The sequence below is a fragment of the Ranitomeya imitator genome, chromosome 3 (assembly GCF_032444005.1).
Source record: "Ranitomeya imitator isolate aRanImi1 chromosome 3, aRanImi1.pri, whole genome shotgun sequence".
In the NCBI taxonomy this organism is placed as follows: Eukaryota; Metazoa; Chordata; class Amphibia; order Anura; family Dendrobatidae; genus Ranitomeya; species Ranitomeya imitator.
In genome coordinates this window covers 231,278,610-231,299,015 of record NC_091284.1, presented here as the reverse complement: position 1 = coordinate 231,299,015, position 20,406 = coordinate 231,278,610, and the positions used below count along the sequence as shown (strand labels likewise).

General features: G+C 46.0%; 1 protein-coding gene across 1 annotated transcript in view; it reads right to left on the bottom strand.

The window, feature by feature from the left end:
• The window catches only part of RASSF5 (Ras association domain family member 5), a 181,809-nt gene that overhangs the window by 117,015 nt on the left and 44,388 nt on the right, over window positions 1-20,406 (bottom strand). The window contains exon 2 of the mRNA XM_069756263.1: window positions 8,398-8,507. Coding sequence (XP_069612364.1) covers window positions 8,398-8,507 — 110 coding nt within the window. The remainder of the gene's footprint in view (window positions 1-8,397; window positions 8,508-20,406) is intronic.

The window sequence follows — 20,406 nt, the reverse complement described above, 5'->3', positions numbered from 1 at the left end:
GCTGATGGGGGCATAAGTACCATAAAGGAAGAAGAGAGGGTTCAATTCTGGGTGGCACCTGTGAACTTGTGGAGGGCTCACTTTTCCAGGGGAAATGCACTTTGGCAGACAAGGGTTGGTGAATTGTCCCAAGGGTCATGAAAAGGATGTGGAAGAGGAAAAAAGCATCAGGTGTGACTATTTTGATGTTCGCTGCTATGTGCTCTTTTTTATACCGTACTGACTTATTAGGGGTTAAAGGGAATCTGTCAACATGTTGTTGATATGTAATCTGAGAGCAGCATGATTTAGAAAGAGATACCCTGATTCTGGTGATGTATCACTTACAGTAGTTTACTGAGTGCAACAGTTGTGATAGAATCATAGTTTTCTCTACTGCAGAGCTTGGAATGCTGAGCTCTGTATAACCCCGCCCACACCATTGATTGGCAGCTTTCTGTGTACACTGTATATAAAAAGAAAGCTGCCAATCAGTGGTGGTGGCATGGCCGGACCAAGAGACACAAGACACCTAGTCCTCTAGTGATAATCTCCTGATGATAAAACAATTCATTTAATTGAAGCAGTAAGCACATCCCAGTAAGTGACCCCAGTGGCGTATCTAGGGGGGGGGAGCAGCCGGGGCTTGTGACCCGGGCACAGCCGGCAGGGGGGTGCAGTCGGGCCGCCTAATTTGGCAGTCCGCAATGTCTCCCCCAGCGGCTGCATTCTGCCGCCCCCCGGATTGAGAGTCGGCTGTTCTCTGTGCCGACTGTCAAGCTGACAGCCGACACAGAGAAGCTACAGTGCGCCGGCTCCCAACATGTGCGGTTGCACCGGAGTCTGGCGGAGATGGAGGGGGGGTTCCTGCAGGGTGGTTGCGACGTGCAGGGAGAAATCCTTGCAGCTCCACTGCCTACAAGAGAAAATAGCAGCGGAGCTGCAGCGATCTGTCTTCCTGCCCACGCTTCCTCTCACGCAGGCAGCGCTGCTGGATGACGTCATCATTCAGCGGCCGGCTGTGTCAGAGGAAGGCGTGTGTGTGTGTGTGTGTATGGGGAGTAGAGGCAAGGGCAATGATGGGGCTGACGGGGAGAGGGCAATAATTGGGATGGAGGGGGAGGAGGAAATGATGGATGTGATGGAATGGGCAATGATGGAGGTGGCAATGATGGGGGTGGGGGAGGAAATGATGGAGGTGGTGGAATGGGCAATGATGGGGGTGGGGAGGCAATAATGGAGGTGGAAATTGGAATGGGCAATGATGGTGGTGGGGGAGAATGCAATGATGGTGGGGGAGGAGGAAATCATGGAGGTGGTGGATAGGGCAATAATGAGGGGGGAAAAATGATGGAGGTGGTAGAATGGACAAGGATGGTGGTGGTGGAAAGCACACTGATGATATTGGAGGGGGAGAAAATGATGGAGGTGGTGGAATGGGCAAGTATGGTGATGGCGGCGGAAAGGACAATGATGATGGTGGTGGAAAGGGCAATGATGGGGATGGTGGGGGAAGAGAAAATTATGGATGTGGTTGAAAAGGCAAAGGAGGAAATGATGGAGGTGGTGGATTGGGCAATGATGGGAGTGCTGGGGAAGGAGGAAATGATGGAGGTTGTGGAATGGGAAATTATGGGGTGGTGGGGAAGAAAGCAATGTTAGTGGCGGTAGAGAAGGCAAAGATGGAGTTGGTGATGAAAGCAATGATGGGGTGGGGTAGAGGAAAATAATGGACATATATGAGGAAGCAGTACAGGAGAATGGGGGCATGTATGAGGAAACAGTACAGGGGAATTGGGGGCAAGTATGAGGAAACAGTACTGGGGAATAGGGGGCATGTATGAGGAAACAGTATGGGGGATGGATGCAGACAGTATGAGGAAACAGTACTGGGGAATGGGGGGCATATCTGAGTAAACAGTATGGGGAATGGGTGCAGACAGTATGAGGATCGAATAGGGGAATGTATGTGGACACAGTATGAGTAGCGATGTGAAAAATGTATGTGGACAGAGTACGGGGAGTGAGGGTGATGGGATATGAGCAGGCACAGTATGGGGAGTCAGGTGAGCAGGCAGTGTAGAAAGTGAGGGGGTAAATATATGAGGAGACAGTATGGTGAACAGGGGGATGTAAGAGGAGACAGTATGAGGATGGAGGGGAATAGTGTGAGGAGACAGTATGGGGGGAGAAAAGTGATTGGGCACATAATAGAAACTGAGTAGTGGGGGCATAGCATAGAGGGACAATGTAAGTGCACAGCCAGGAAGGGACAGTATACCAAGGAGGGGGAGTGTGATGAGAGAGTGCAGTATAAATACTTGGCCCTATAGGGGGACACAATGTGAGAGGACAGTGTGAAGAGGGGGCCGGTATGGAAAGGAGAGGTCAGTGTGAAGAGCATGTACCATAAGAGGGACAATGTTGGGTCATATTTTGTGCAGACAATATAGTGAGGGGCAATTTTTTATTCAGGAGCATTTTATTGACACTTATATCTTTAAGGGTATCGTGTGGAGACAGGAGTGGATTAAGGGTAGCCAGGGCCCCGGGCTGTTCACACACTGTGGGCCCCCCCGGTCATGTGACGGGGGTCATGTGACGGGGGGTCATGTGACGGGGGTCATAAGACAGGGGTCATGAGACGGGGGTCATGAGACGGGGGTCATGATATACCCGAACCAGATTATTCCAGAAAAATGGCCGGGCCCTACTCTACTGTAACCTATTAAATATTTGTTAAAATCTGCAATACAATTTAGGTATATCTTGACCAATAATATCACATACAAGGAACAAATACAACCGCACCGTAACCAGACCACAAATTACAACCACAGTGATCGAATAATATCACATACAAGGAACAAATACCACCGCACCATGTCAAGACCACATATTACCACTTGGTGACCAAATAGCACATACAAGGGACAAATACCACAACACCATTTCCAGACCACATATTACCACCACATAGTGACTGAGTACCACAATACTGATCAGTAATAAAAAAACAAAAAACACAATACTATCACCATAAGTGCCAGTATTCACAGGAGATCTGTACTTAGTATGCAGTGTCTGTGTAGAGGTAATACAGTGATTACTGGTGACATTGTACATAGGATCTCTGTATATAGTATACAGTGTATAGTGTCAGTGTATAGGCAACACTGACTCACCAGTGACGTCTCTAGGTGAAGTCCTTCATCTTTCATCCAGCACAGACCGACATCATTTCTTCCAGCCAGGACTCGTTTCTGCAGGAAATAACACAGTTATCTCGAGCTCCACTTGCAGAACACATTACTTAATTTTTCACAACTTCTACATTACACCACATGAAGATAAAAAGGCGATATAGTGTCACTCTGCACAATAACAGGACCGCCCCCCCCATTTAAAACAGTATACTCAAAAAATAAAATAAATACATCACTGCAGTAATAATATCCCTTAATTAGCCCCTATGGTAATAATACTCCCCACCCTGGCTCCGTTTATCTCATTCCTGGCTCCAGCCATATGTTCTCCCATCCTGCACTCATGAGTATCCATTCTACACCATATGATCTCCCCATCCTGCCCCATCTGTCTCCATCGTATCCATCCTGCCCCATGATCCAATCCTGCCCCATGTCTCCAATCATGCCCCGTGTCTACATTCTGCCCATGCCTCCAGTCCTGCCCCCAGTGTGTCCAGCATATTACCCCCAGTGTGTCCAGCATATTACCCCCAGTGTGTCCAGCAATCTGCCCCAGTATGTCCAGCATATTGCCCCCAGACAGTGTGTCCAGCAATCTGCCCCAGTGTGTCCAGCATATTACCACCAGTGTGTCCAGCAATCTGGCCCAGTGTCTCCAGCATTGCCCCAGTGTGTCCAGCAATCTGCCCCAGTGTATCCAGCATTGCCCCAGTGTGTCCAGCAATCATCTGCCCCAGTGTCTCCAGCAATCTGCCCCAGTGTCTCCAGCAATCTGCCCCAGTGTCTCCAGCAATCTGCCCCAGTGTCTCCAGCAATCTGCCCCCAGTGTCTCCAGCAATCTGCCCCCAGTGTGTCCTCCAGCAATCTGCCCCAGTGTGTCCTCCAGCAATCTGCCCCCAGTGTGTCCTCCAGCAATCTGCCCCACTGTCTCCAGCAATCTGCCCCACTGTCTCCAGCAATCTGCCCCACTGTCTCCAGCATTGCCCCCAGTGTGTCCTCCAGCATTGCCCCCCAGTGTGTCCTACAGCAATCTGCCCCACTGTCTCCAGCATTGCCCCACTGTCTCCAGCATTGCCCCCAGTGTGTCCTCCAATCTGCCCCAGTGTCTCCAGCATTGCCCCCCAGTGTGTCCTCCAATCTGCCCCACTGTCTCCAGCATTGCCCCCAGTGTGTCCTCCAATCTGCCCCAGTGTCTCCAGCATTGCCCCCCCCAGTGTGTCCTCCAATCTGCCTCACTGTCTCCAGCAATCTGCCCCACTGTCTCCAGCAATCTGCCCCACTGTCTCCAGCAATCTGCCCCACTGTCTCCAGCATTGCCCCCCAGTGTGTCCTCCAGCAATCTGCCCCACTGTCTCCAGCATTGCCCCACTGTCTCCAGCATTGCCCCACTGTCTCCAACATTGCCCCCAGTGTGTCCTCCAATCTGCCCCAGTGTCTCCAGCATTGCCCCCAGTGTGTCCTCCAATCTGCCCCACTGTCTCAAGCATTGCCCCCAGTGTGTCCTCCAATCTGCCCCAGTGTCTCCAGCATTGCCCCCCCCTAGTGTGTCCTCCAATCTGCCTCACTGTCTCCAGCATTCTGCCCCACTGTCTCCAGCAATCTGCCCCACTGTCTCCAGCAATCTGCCCCACTGTCTCCAGCAATCTGCCCCACTGTGTCCTCCAGCATTACCCCCAGTGTCCTCCAATCTGCCTCACTGTCTCCAGCATTGCCCCCAGTGTGTCCTCCAATCTGCCCCAGTGTCTCCAGCATTACCCCCCAGTGTGTCCTCCAATCTGCCCCACTGTCTCCAGCATTGCCCCCAGTGTGTCCTCCAATCTGCCCCAGTGTCTCCAGCATTGCCCCCCAGTGTGTCCACCGATAACTGATCCAAAAAAAAAACAAAAAAAAACAAGCAGTCTCCTCACCTGTCCGCGCTCCAGGCGGCGAGCTCCCTGCAGCAGCGCACACTCGCCGGCGACTGACAATGACGTGTGCGCGCTGCGGCCGACATCAGCTGCCAGCCTCCAATTGGCTGGCGGCTGTTGTTAACTATTGACGTGCGGGCGCGCGCCCGCACATCAATAGGAAACCGCCGCAGCACCGGAAGGGGCCCGGTGAGCAGATGAGAAGGGGCCCAATGCGGGCCCCCTCTCTCTGCCCACCGGGTCCGGGGGCACACAAACGCCGCGGCGGGCAGTCACCTATGATTATCAGAGGGTCAATCTGCGGTAGCCCAGGGCCCCCCCAGACTACTGGGCCCTGGGCTACCGCCCATATTGACCCTCTGATAATCCGCCCCTGTGTGGAGATTTTCTGCAAAAGAGCGGAGAAGATGGAAGTCTGCAGCGACGAGCTGTGGATAAAAAAAACTCATCATGGGGTCTGGAGAAGATGAAGAAAAGAAGGAGAACGACTCCAGAGACAACGTCATCTATCAGGTACCTGGATGTAAATGTTATTTGTGATACTAACTAACTCATGTTTTTATTTATGTTAGGAGCATTAAAGCAGGGGTCCCCTACTCCGGTCCTCAAGGCCCACCAACATGTCATGTTTTCAGGATTTCCTAGTCTTGCCCAGGTAATAATTGCATCACCTGTGCAATGCAAAGGAAATCCTGAAAACATGACCTGTTGGTGGGCCTTGAGGACTGGAGTTGGGGACCCCTGCATTAAAGGGAATGTCCAGGTTTGTGATGAGTCTGCAGTCATTCTTTGTGACTTCAGACTTCTGACTTCTCAGAGTGCGCACTGCACGCTGTCAGGAATCTGTCATGCTGGTGATTTACATACATGCGGTCACGTGCTGACTAGATATGTGTGGCCTCACTCAATGAAAATGATCTGAGTGAGGCCGGGCACGTCTAGTCGGAATGTGGTCAGAAATATACAAATCACATGCTTGTGCTGACATGACCGTCAACCGGCAAGGGAGAATCCCCAAAGTGTGCAGTGCATTAGTTGTGAGAATTCAGAAGCTGTGATGTCAGGATTCAGCTCTGCAGGTTCCAGTAGTCGTCACATGGACACTTCACTCATATGCGATTTTCATACTTATGGTCCTGTGACGATGAGCTTCTCTCAGTTTTTCACTGAATATTGAGAGCATTAAGCAGAGAGGCTCGTCGGTACATGACTGTGTGCAAATCGCATATGTCCTGGGGGGTGCCAAAATGAATTCTTGCCCCGGGTGCCAGAAACCCTAGATACGCCTCTGAGTGACCCATCATTGTAATCAGGGTCTCTACATTATGCTGCTTTCATATTACATAACAAAAACCTGGTGACAGATTCCCTTTAAAGGGATAATATTACTTTGATATTATATATATCATGATACTGCCTGATTTGGGGGAGCTAGCAGAATCTGCCTGAATTATTAATCCTAGGTTACAAAAGGAAGTACGGTATGTTCACAATGAGACTTTTTGATGAGTTTTTGGAGTGGATATTGAACAGGTACTCCAAGTTTTTGAGAAATATTACATTTTAAGGAAGATTTGGAGAGTTTATTCTCAGTTTCTGCTCTTGAAACTTCACAAAAATCTCAGCGTGCACTTAGCCTCAGTTGTTCATTAGATCATTAGTCTCTGCATCATGCCTAATACATCAATAGGCATCATAGGGTAAGTGATTATTTTGTGAATTTGCCTTCTGCTATGGGTTGAATATATTCTTGAATGATATGTGTCTATATGCATTGCCTAGAAAAAAAGGCCTTTAGTAACCCTGTGATAGCCATAACCTCCTGTTCCTGCCCACGTTCAGCCACCCACGTACGAAATTTCTCGTTCAAAGGTGTATTAATATGACAATAGCCATGGCAACTGGTACATTGCATTAATCAAGATCCTTCTGTTTCTCTAACCTAAACATCTGTGTAACTGACTGCGGAAAGATAAAGAACACACTTTGCTAAATTACTGTTGTGTTATCCGCTGTCCCTTATCACCCAACTAATAAGACATATTTCACTTCGGCTAAAATCGCCATACTCCTGTAAATGGGTATATGGCATGTTATAGTCCTATTACAGGGAAATGATTTTTACAGTAGTCGCCCATACAATAAAAGGCAATATACTGTACATCAGACGCAGACTGAAATCCACTATATAATCTACATAACGTTGTGCCCTTGTAAAGACATGCTGGATAATCTTCATTTTCAAATGTCTTTTTTTTTTTTTTTGAAAGAGGCAGAAATAGACTCCTCATGACGTAGTTCGCTATAACCATCATAAAATATTATAGCATGATATGCTGGATGAAGTCTGATATCTTGGACCCCTTCAATCTGAAGAATAAGGGGCGTTTGGCGTTTCTCTTGAACAGCAATGCTTCCGGCTATCAGCTGTGACAGGAATTGCAGCACAGCCCCCTACAACGTGGCCCCTTCATTTAATGGATTGATGGGCACTCAAGAGTCAGACCCCGACTAATCAGTATATCCTAGTGATATGCAATCACTTACTGTTGTGGGGAGACCTTTTTAATTGGGAGAATAGTTATTTGTAGCTTAATTTTTTAGATAAGTCTGTACTTGTGACTAGTGATGAGCGAATGTGCTCAGGTAAGGTGTTATGCGAGCATGCGTGTGTGCTAAGCGAGTGTCTTCTGCGTGCTCCAATAATATGTTCGAGTCCCTACGGCTGTTTGACAGCCGCTACACATTCATGGATCGCCTAACAAACAGACAATACCTGCATGTGTTGCGACTGTCAAACAGCCGCAGAGACTCGGACATATTTTTCGAGCACGCAGAAGACACTTGCTTAGCACACACGCATGCTCGGATACCACCTTACCTGAGCACATTCACTCATCACTACGTGTGACCTCATGTGAAATGTGACAGTCGCAACAAATCAGGCTCGTGAGAATATACCTAAAGATGTTCAGACATTGCTTTCACACTTTTAAACGTAATATGTGAGTGAATTTATTACATATACAGAGCACTGATCCGACGCATACAAGATTGCTTTGCTTCCAGTCATGGAAACAGATGGTGTTGCTAGGAGAAGATGCTAGAAAACTGGTCTTTGTGGTGTATACTTAATCTGTGCACTGTTGAGACTAGTAATAAAGAGAAACACTATATTCTGCCTTTCTGCACCTGAATAATAAATCTTTCATAGATTCTTCTAAAAATAATACCTGAAAAGCGAAGCCGAAAATAGCCCCTGTATCTGGTAACAGTGATAAAACATGGAGTAGTAATGTTACCTTCTGCAGATGGAGGATGAATGTATTCTCTGGAGATTCTGGGTCAGTTCCATCGTTTTGCTCTAGATGTATGAGGCTTTGACATTCCCAGTGACGAGATAATTTATAATCTGTGTATAAGGATAAGTGCATGTCATCAATCAGAATTTACAGACTTGCAGTATCTCAGTGTGCGGACGCATCTTTATATACAGTTGTGCTCAAAAGTTTACATACCCCGGCAGAATTTCTGCTTTCTTGGCCTTTTTTCAGAGAATATGAATGATAACACCAAAACTTTTTCTCCACTCATGGTTAGTGGTTGAGTGAAGCTATTTATTGTCAAACTACTGTGCTTTCTTTTTTTAAATCATAATAACAACACAAAACATCCAAATGACCCTAATCAAAAGTTCATATACCCTGGTGATTTTGGCCTGATAACATGCACAGAAGTTGACACAAATGGGTTTAAATGGCTACTAATGGTAACATCCTCACCTGGCTGTGACCTGTTTGCTTGTAATCAGTATGTGCATAAAAGGTGAGAGAGTTTCTGGGATCCAGACAGACTCTTGCATCTTTCATCCAGCCATTGATATTTCTGGATTGTGAGTCATGGGGAAAGCAAAATAATTCTCAACGGATCTACAGGAAAAGGTAATTAAACTGTGTAAAACAGGAAAGGGATACAAAAAGATATCCATGGAATTGATAATGCCAGTCATCAGCGTTCAAACTGTGATTAACAAATGGAAAATCAGGGGCTCTGTAAAAACAAAACCACGGTCAGGTAGACCAATAAAAATGTAATCCACAACTGCCAGGAAAATTGGAAATTGGTCGGGATGCAAAGAAAAACTCACAAATAACATCAGCTGAAATACAGGACTCTCTGAAAACTAGCGGTGTGGCTGTTTCAAGATGCACAATAAGTAGGCACTTGAAGAAAAATAGGCTGCATGGTTGAGTCAACAGAAGAAAGCCATTACTGCACAAATGCCACAAAGTATCTCACATACAATACACAAAACAGCAAAGAGACAAGCCTCAAAACTTCTGGAACAAGGTAATTTGGAGTGATGAGATCAAGATTGAACTTTTTGGCCACAACCATAAACGTTACATTTGGGGAGAGGTCAACAAGGCCTATGAAAGGAACACCATTCCTACTGTAAAGCACGGTGATGGATCGCTGATGTTGTGGGGATGTGTGACCTACAAAGGCACGGGAAACTTGGTCAAAGTTGAAGGAAAGATGAATGCGGCACATTTTCAGCAAATACTGGAGGTAAATTTGCATTCATTTGCCCAGAAGCTGCACATGGGACGTACTTGAACGTTCCAACATGACAACAATCCAAAGCACAAGGCCAAGTCGACATGTCATTGGCTACAGCAGAAAAAAAGTGAAGGTTCAGGAGTGGTCATCTCAGTCACCTGACCTCAATATTATTGAGCCACTCTGGGGAGATCTCAAGCACGCAGTTCATGCTAGACAGCCCAGGAATTTACAGGAACTGAAGGCTTTTTGCCAAGAAGAGTGGGCAGCTTTACCATCTGAGAAAATAAAGAACCTCATCCACAACTACCACAAAAGACTTCAAGCTGTCATGGATGTTAGAGGGGGCAATACACGGTATTAAGAAATGAGGTATGTGAACTTTTATTCAGGGTCATTTGGATGTTTTGGGTTGTCATTAAGATTTAAAAAGAGAAAACACAGTAGTTTGATAATAAATGACTTCACCCAACCATGAGTGGAGAAAAAGTTTTGGTGGTGTTATTCATATTCTCTGAAAAAAGGCCAAGAAAGCAAAAATTCTGTTGGGGTATGTAAACTTTTGAGAACAACTGTACATGACACTTATTCAGAAAAACAGTAGATTGTCTAGGTTTAATGGCTATTAACACCTAGAGGATGCCAAAGTACTTTTTACTTATGCCAAAAATCACTTTAAGGCCGGGGTCACAGTTGCGAGTGCAATGCGAGAAACTCGCGCAAGTCTCTCGCCTCAATACTCGGGACCGGAGCGATCAGCTGCATAGAAATACATGCAGCCGCATGCTCCAGTCGTGAGTGCCGGATATTGAGGCGAGAGACTCCCATGAGTTTCTTGCATTGCACTTGTAAGTGTGACCCCAGCCTCAATTTGAAAATTTGCTGTATGTTTCAGGCTGCAAACTTCATCTGTGCTTGTTGGAGAACCAAGACATGTGGTTCTTGGCTGTTTGGCAGAAGGTCTCCGTGACCAGTACATCTATATGCACCTCAAATGTACCTGATACTAGTAGATTTCCAGCATGGGCCAATGCTATATTTTAAATAACTGCACAAACTGTAAGACATCTTGGCAATGTTCCTTTAGATTCCTTGTGGCACATTAAAATACATTTGTATTAAAGTGTTGTCCCGTCTTGTTTTTGGTTTTGATATTAACTTGCATGTGAATTCTCCTTGTCCACCTCCAAGAATTTGCCTTCTGCGCTTTCCTCCTAACCTGACAAAGGACCCAGTGTGCGTTTGAAACGTGTTGTTATATATCATGGATTAATGTTTTACGAAAAAATATCTTTTTTAAATAAATATTGGAATTTTATGAAGCTGGATTTTTCTATTTTTGCTTATTGTACAAGTGATCCCTTGGATACCATACTTCTGACACCTAGAGCTGGTTTTTCCTCTTTCTTGTTTTCCTCCTTCTAACCTAGACTGATACAGCCTATGTGATTTACCCCTCACCCTGCAGACTACTCTTCAAAACTCTTAACACAACCTGTTTGACTTTCCCTCCCTGAAGACTTGATTCCTTACCCTCTCTCCACTATCTTATCCACTGGTACAACCTTCTTTTACCACCTGCTCCAAAGACATACTGATAGGGAATTTAGATTGTGAGCCCCATCGGGGACAGGGATGATAATAATGTGTGCAAACTGTACAGCGCTGTGGAATATGTTAGTGCTATATAAAAACAAAGATTATTATTATTACTAGATGATGGCCCGATTCTAACACATCGGGTATTCTAGAATATGCATGTCCACGTAGTATATTGCCCAGCGACGTATTATATTGCCCAGTGACGTAGTATATTGCCCAGCCTCGTAGTATATTGCCCAGCCACGTAGTATATTGCCCAGCCACGTATTATATTGCCCAGCCTCGTAGTATATTGCCCAGCCACGTAGTATATTGCCCAGTCACGTAGTATATTACCCAGCCACGTAGTATATTGCCCAGCCACGTAGTATATTGCCCAGTCACGTAGTATATTGCCCAGTCACGTAGTATATTGCCCAGCCTCGTAGTATATTGCCCAGTCACGTAGTATATTGCCCAGCCTCGTAGTATATTGCCCAGCCTCGTAGTATATTGCCCAGTCACGTAGTATATTGCCCAGTCACGTAGTATATTGCCCAGCCACGTAGTATATTGCCCAGTCACGTAGTATATTGCCCAGTCACGTAGTATATTGCCCAGCCTCGTAGTATATTGCCCAGTCACGTAGTATATTGCCCAGCCTCGTAGTATATTGCCCAGCCACGTAGTATATTGCCCAGTCACGTAGTATATTGCCCAGTCACGTAGTATATTGCCCAGCCACGTAGTATATTGCCCAGTCACGTAGTATATTGCCCAGCCTCGTAGTATATTGCCCAGCCTCGTAGTATATTGCCCAGTCACGTAGTATATTGCCCAGCCTCGTAGTATATTGCCCAGCCACGTAGTATATTGCCCAGTCACGTAGTATATTGCCCAGCCACGTAGTATATTGCCCAGCCACGTAGTATATTGCCCAGCCACGTAGTATATTGCCCAGCCACGTAGTATATTGCCCAGTCACGTAGTATATTGCCCAGCCACGTAGTATATTGCCCAGCCACGTAGTATATTGCCCAGCCACGTAGTATATTGCCCAGTCACGTAGTATATTGCCCAGTCACGTAGTATATTGCCCAGTCACGTAGTATATTGCCCAGCCTCGTAGTATATTGCCCAGCCTCGTAGTATATTGCCCAGTCACGTAGTATATTGCCCAGCCTCGTAGTATATTGCCCAGCCACGTAGTATATTGCCCAGTCACGTAGTATATTGCCCAGTCACGTAGTATATTGCCCAGTCACGTAGTATATTGCCCAGCCTCGTAGTATATTGCCCAGCCTCGTAGTATATTGCCCAGTCACGTAGTATATTGCCCAGCCTCGTAGTATATTGCCCAGTCACGTAGTATATTGCCCAGCCACGTAGTATATTGCCCAGCCACGTAGTATATTGCCCAGTCACGTAGTATATTGCCCAGCCACGTAGTATATTGCCCAGCCACGTAGTATATTGCCCAGCCACGTAGTATATTGCCCAGTCACGTAGTATATTGCACAGTGACGGAGTATACAGCACAGAGCCACGTAGTATACAGGCATAAAATAAAAAATAAACCAATACTCACCCTCCTTAAGAAAAAGAAAAAAAATGCGGCAACACTCACCAGTCCTAGAGTGGTCTGAGTCCTTTATTGAAACATGTAAAACATCTTCACGGCTCGGGGGTGTGTAGATGAAAAGGAGGTGTGCAGGCAGGGGCTGACTGGCAAATTTTAGCCTGGGGGGCAAGCACACAGCAGCGGCCCGTGAGTAGCGGCCCATCCTTAAAGGGATTGTCGGATCTTAAGCTACATGTCTACAGTCACTATGTGTGAATCCTCATATCGCGCGCACTGTGGGCTGTGAGGATTCTCCGGTGCCTGCGCCGGGGACAGGTGGTCTTGTGACTGCAAGCATGCAAGATTATATATATATACATATATATACAGGTCCTTCTCAAAAAATTAGCATATAGTGTTAAATTTCATTATTTACCATAATGTAATGATTACAATTAAACTTTCATATATTATAGATTCATTATCCACCAACTGAAATTTGTCAGGTCTTTTATTGTTTTAATACTGATGATTTTGGCATACAACTCCTGATAACCCAAAAAACCTGTCTCAATAAATTAGCATATCAAGAAAAGGTTCTCTAAACGACCTATTACCCTAATCTTCTGAATCAACTAATTAACTCTAAACACATGCAAAAGATACCTGAGGCTTTTATAAACTCCCTGCCTGGTTCATTACTCAAAACCCCCATCATGGGTAAGACTAGCGACCTGACAGATGTCAAGAAGGCCATCATTGACACCCTCAAGCAAGAGGGTAAGACCCAGAAAGAAATTTCTCAACAAATAGGTTGTTCCCAGAGTGCTGTATCAAGGCACCTCAATGGTAAGTCTGTTGGAAGGAAACAATGTGGCAGAAAACGCAGTACAACGAGAAGAGGAGACCGGACCCTGAGGAAGATTGTGGAGAAGGACCGATTCCAGACCTTGGGGAACCTGAGGAAGCAGTGGACTGAGTCTGGTGTGGAAACATCCAGAGCCACCGTGCACAGGCGTGTGCAGGAAATGGGCTACAGGTGCCGCATTCCCCAGGTTAAGCCACTTTTGAGCTACAGAGAAGCAGCACTGGACTGTTGCTAAGTGGTCCCAAGTACTTTTTTCTGATGAAAGCAAATTTTGCATGTCATTCGGAAATCAAGGTGCCAGAGTCTGGAGGAAGACTGGGGAGAAGGAAATGCCAAAATGCCTGAAGTCCAGTGTCAAGTACCCACAGTCAGTGATGGTGTGGGGTGCCATGTCAGTTGCTGGTGTTGGTCCACTGTGTTTCATCAAGGGCAGGGTCAATGCAGCTAGCTATCAGGAGATTTTGGAGCACTTCATGCTTCCATCGGCTGAAATGCTTTATGGAGATGAAGATTTCATTTTTCAGCACGACCTGGCACCTGCTCACAGTGCCAAAACCACTGGTAAATGGTTTACTGACCATGGTATTACTGTGCTCAATTGGCCTGCCAACTCTCCTGACCTGAACCCCATAGAGAATCTGTGGGATATTGTGAAGAGAAAGTTGAGAGACGCAAGACCCAACACTCTGGATGAGCTTAAGGCCGCTATTGAAGCATCCTGGGCCTCCATAACATCTCAGCAGTGTCACAGGCTGATTGCCTCCATGCCACGCCGCATTGAAGCAGTCATTTCTGCCAAAGGATTCCCGACCAAGTATTGAGTGCATAACTGAACATTATTATTTGTTGGTTTTTTTGTTTGTTATTAAAAAACACTTTTATTTGATTGGATGGGTGAAATATGCTAATTTATTGAGACAGGTTTTTTGGGTTATCAGGAGTTGTATGCCAAAATCATCAGTATTAAAACAATAAAAGACCTGACAAATTTCAGTTGGTGGATAATGAATCTATAATATATGAAAGTTTAATTGTAATCATTACATTATGGTAAATAATGAAATTTAACACTATATGCTAATTTTTTGAGAAGGACCTGTACATATATATATATATATATATATATATATATATATATATATATTATGACACGCACAGGCACACAGTCCCACTATATAATCACTCACACACACACGGCTGGAAAGGGACAAAAAAGCACCCCTGCCACAAAAAACCCCACCAGTCCACATACTCAAACATTCCCCACCCCCAATCAGTGAATTTTGTTATACTTTGTCCTGCCCATCAACACTCCTCTTAAAGGCGTTATTTGAAGAGCTACATGTGAATGGCGCCGAAGTGCGCATGATCGACCACAGGTCCATTTACATGGTGCTCTTTAGAGCTCCAGCTCTCGGGATCATGGGGGTCTCAGCAGTTGGACCCCGGCGATTCTAAGTTCTCGGCATAGGAGATTACTTTGGATAATCCATTTAAATGGATTTTCCAATATTTTTTTTAATTTTCCCATAAAAAAACTGAAAATAATAAACCAGTATTGACCTTCCCAAAGACCAATGTCACCTCTCTGACAACAGAACAGGAGAAATGGTACCGTGCAGTGTATATATACAGGACAGGAGGAGTGGTACTGTGCAGTGTATATATACAGGACAGGAGGAGCGGTACTGTGCAGTGTATATATACAGCACAGGAGGAGTGGTACTGTGCAGTGTATATATACAGGACAGGAGGAGTGGTACTGTGCAGTGTATATATACAGGACAGGAGGAGTGGTACTGTGCAGTGTATATATACAGGACAGGAGGAGCGGTACTGTGCAGTGTATATATACAGCACAGGAGGAGTGGTACTGTGCAGTGTATATGTACAGGACAGGAGGAGCGGTACTGTGCAGTGTATATATACAGGACAGGAGGAGCGGTACTGTGCAGTGTATATATACAGGACAGGAGGAGCGGTACTGTGCAGTGTATATATACAGGACAGGATGAGTGGTACTGTGCAGTGTATATATACAGGACAGGATGAGTGGTACTGTGCAGTGTATATATACAGGACAGGAGGAGTGGTACTGTGCAGTGTATATATACAGGACAGGATGAGTGGTACTGTGCAGTGTATATATACAGGACAAGAGGAGTGGTACTGTGCAGTGTATATATACAGGACAGGAGGAGTGGTACTGTGCAGTGTATATATACAGGACAGGAGGAGTGGTACTGTGCAGTGTATATATACAGGACAGGAGGAGTGGTACTGTGCAGTGTATATATACAGGACAGGAGGAGTAGTATGTGCAGTGTATATATACAGGACAGGAGGAGCGGTACTGTGCAGTGTATATATACAGGACAGGAGGAGCGGTACTGTGCAGTGTATATATACAGGACAGGAGGAGCGGTACTGTGCAGTGTATATATACAGGACAGGAGGAGCGGTACTGTGCAGTGTATATATACAGGACAGGAGGAGCGGTACTGTGCAGTGTATATATACAGGACAGGAGGAGCGGTACTGTGCAGTGTATATATACAGGACAGGAGGAGTGGTACTGTGCAGTGTATATATACAGGACAGGAGGAGTGGTACTGTGCAGTGTATATATACAGGACAGGAGGAGCGGTACTGTGCAGTGTATATATACAGGACAGGAGGAGCAGTACTGTGCAGTGTATATATACAGGACAGGAGGAGCGGTACTGTGCAGTGTATATATACAGGACAGGAGGAGCGGTACTGTGCAGTGTATATATACAGGACAGGAGGAGCGGTACTGTGCAGTGTATATATACAGGACAGGAGGAGCGGTACTGTGCAGTGTATATATACAGGACAGGAGGAGCGGTACTGTGCAGTGTATATATACAGGACAGGAGGAGCGGTACTGTGCAGTGTATATATACAGGACAGGAGGAGCGGTACTGTGCAGTGTATATATACAGGACAGGAGGAGTGGTACTGTGCAGTGTATATATGCAGAATAAGGCCACGGTCACATGTTCAGTATTTGGTCAGTATTTTACATCAGTATTTGTAGCCAAAACCAGGAGTGGGCGATAAATACAGAAGTGGTGCATATGCTTCTATTAGACTTTTCCTCTAATTGTTCCACTCCTGGTTTTGGCTACAAATACTGATGTAAAATACTGACCAAATACTGATCATGCAAACGTGGGCTTAATACAGGTACTCATTAGGGTGGAATAACAGTAGAATATGGCATCAGATGTGAGAAGAAAATCATACCACTTTTGTGGAAGAAAATGGAACAGATTTTTTTTTATACTCTTTATTAGCCCATGTGGCAACATTTCACTTCCATATCAGAGAAATGTTCAGTTATGGATCCGAAATGCTGACACATGGACTAATAAAGAGTCTGCTAGTTTTCTCACAATTAATCGGAATGATAGCTAGATATATAGATACACACATACATAATAAGAATAGATACTGAGAATTACACCATTTATGCAGGACAGTAGAAGTATACACAGCTCCACAATATACCGTATATACTTGAGTATAAGCCGACCCGAGTATAAGCAGAGGCACCTAATTTGGCCACAAAAAACTGGGAAAACTTATTGACTCGAGTATAAGCCGGGTATACATTGTCCCCACATCCCCATGGCTCCCCTGTCCCTGTATCCATGGCTCCTTATCCCCGTCCTTGAATGCATGGATCCTTATCCCCGTCCTTGTATGCATGGCTTCTTATCCCCGTCCCTGTATGCATGGCTCCTTATACCTGTTCTTGTATGCATGGTTCTTATTAAAAAAAAACACATCCTACTTACCTTCCCTGCATGCCCTCGCAGCATCTCGTTCTGGTGCCAGCAGCTCCTATGGCTTGGCGATCACGTGTCCCCCGCTCATTAAGGTAATGAATATTTACCCACACCTATGGGAGTGGAGTGGGGTGAATACTCATTACCTTAATGAGTGGAGGACACGTGATCGCTGGCCCTGGAACGAGATTCAGCGAGGGCGCGCAGGGAAGGTAAGTAGGATGTGTGCTGGAAGCTGGCGGCTGTGTGCACTGTAAGAGAAATGAATAGTCACTGCCAGCGCAGTGAATATTCATTTCGCTTTAGCAGCGGCACACGCTTTAGCCTCAGCCACCGGCTCCTGCCTCTGTGACCCGCTGCTCCCTCTCCGTCTTTCTGTGACAATGACTCGTGTATAAGCCGAGGGGGGCGTTTTCAGCACAAAAAAAATATGCTGAAAGTCTCGGCTTTATACACTAGTATATACAGCATACTACAATCTATTATATACACAGCTGCATATTATATACCGTGTTAAGGAATATAGAGCGGTGTATATATTATATAGTGTAGAGATGTGGCAGCAGTGTATATATAGTGTGAATTCCACAATACATACATAGCGCCACATTATATAAACTTCTCTACACCATATAAACATCTCTACACTATATAAACATGTCATATATATATATATATATATATATGTATATATATATATATAACTAGATGGTGGCCCGATTCTAACGCATCGGGTATTCTAGAACACGCATGTCCACGTAGTATATTGCCCAACCACGTAGTATATTGCCCAGCTACGTAGTATATTGCCCAGTCACGTAGTATATTGCCCAGCTACGTAGTATATTGCCCAGCCACGTAGTATATTGCCCAGCTACGTAGTATATTGCCCAGCTACGTAGTATATTGCCCAGCTACGTAGTATATTGCCCAACTACGTAGTATATTGCCCAGCCACGTAGTATATTGTCCAGCCACGTAGTATATTGCCCAGTCACGTAGTATATTGCCCAGCCTCGTAGTATATTGTCCAGTGACGTAGTATATTGTCCAGCCACGTAGTATATTGTCCAGCCACATAGTATATTGTCCAGCCACATAGTATATTGCCCAGCCACATAGTATATTGCCCAGCCACATAGTATATTGGCAAGTCACGTAGTATATTGCCCAGCCACGTAGTATATTGCCCAGCCACGTAGTATATAGCAGAGCCACGTAGTATATTGCCCAACCACATAGTATATAGCAGAGCCACGTAGTATATTGCCCAGTCACGTAGTATATTGCCCAGCACAGAGCCACGTAGTATAGAGACTTAAAAAAAAACAAAAAAACATATACAGTACTCACCTTCCGAAGGCCCGTTGGAAGTCCTGCTATACTTACCATCCACCGCCTTTCTCGCTCCTCTCCACGCTCCCGGGACCGCTCAGCTTCCGCTCCCAGGGCTGGTGCGAGCAGGACCTATGATGACGTCGCGGCAGGTCCTTGTCGCACACCAGTGCTGGGACGGGAGCGGAAGCTGCCGCTTGCAATGGAGCGATCCCGGGAGCGTGGCGAGGAGCGATAAAGGCGGCGGAGGGTGAGTATAGCAGGTTGTTTTTTTAATTATTATTTTTAACATTATCTATTTTTACTATTGATGCTGCATAGGCAGCATCAATAGTAAATAGTTGGGGACACACAGGGCTAATAGCAGCGGTAACGGAGTACGTTACACCGCGGGCCGTTACCGCTGCCATTAACCCTGTGTGAGCGGTGAGTGGAGGGGATTATGGAGCGGGAGCCGGGCAGTGAGTGCAGGGGAGGAGGGGAGGGACTAATCGGACTGTGGCCGTCGCTAATTGGTCGCGGCAGCCATGACAGGCAGCTGCCGAGACCAATCAGCGAATGAATAACCGTGAAAGAAGGACAGACAGACGGAAATACCCCTTAGACAATTATGTATATAGATATATTACATATCTATGTGTGCGCAGCGTCCAATCTGCAGCAAATACGCCACGTGTGCACACAGCCTAATACACTACAGCGGCTCTCAGGTATTTAATTACACTCCATGCGGACATCACATATTGGATCTTTCTTTGGATGAGAGACAATGATGAATTCATTGTCCCAGGAGCAGATGGCCACTAACAGCACTCTACAGCAGTCTGGATAGGAGATGTATGGACGTGGTGATGGGCAGTCCGGCTCTTTTTGGTGATCTGGCTCACTCGGCTCTGCTCACCAAAAAGGCTTCATCACTGATTCACTCTCCCTGTGCTGAGTGACCCAGCACCAGCTAATATCTGCGGTCCCTTTAAGAAAGGATGTATAGCAAGTCAAGCACTGTAAACACTGCTCTAAGTTTCCTCTTCAACTCCTCCCAGCCCCCAGTCAGGTGGGAAGAGAAATCTAAGAAAACACCAGGAGAAAAAAAACAAAACAGCTCAGCTCCCAGTGGTGAGCCAGCTGCCGTCCTTCATATCATCTGGATCCTTCACAAAGGACACATCACTACTTCATTTACCTGCAGGGTGCAGGCACTGGGCAGCAGCCTGGGAATGTGGTAGACACTGGAGTGGACTGTGGGACGGGACCACTATATAGACTAGATCATCATTCAGCCTGCCTGTGTAAAAATGGCTGTGGCCTGTGGCTGCATGTCTTCCTGCTCAGCCTCAGGGGTCAGACAGGGTTCAGAGGCGTGCTTACGTAGCACGCTGTACACAACACGTCTCTCTGAACCCTGCGTGAACCCTGGCCTGCTCGCACATCCAATCCCAGCGGCGTGCCGGGTGCCATAGCAACGGGGTCTCAGCTTGCTCACTGTGTGAAGTGTCCAGACACAGCTGTGTGTGGCTGCAAGCAGATAGTCTTGAATAAACAGTTAACAATACATGCTGCACAGAGGAAGAGCGGCCCTGTCTGTTGA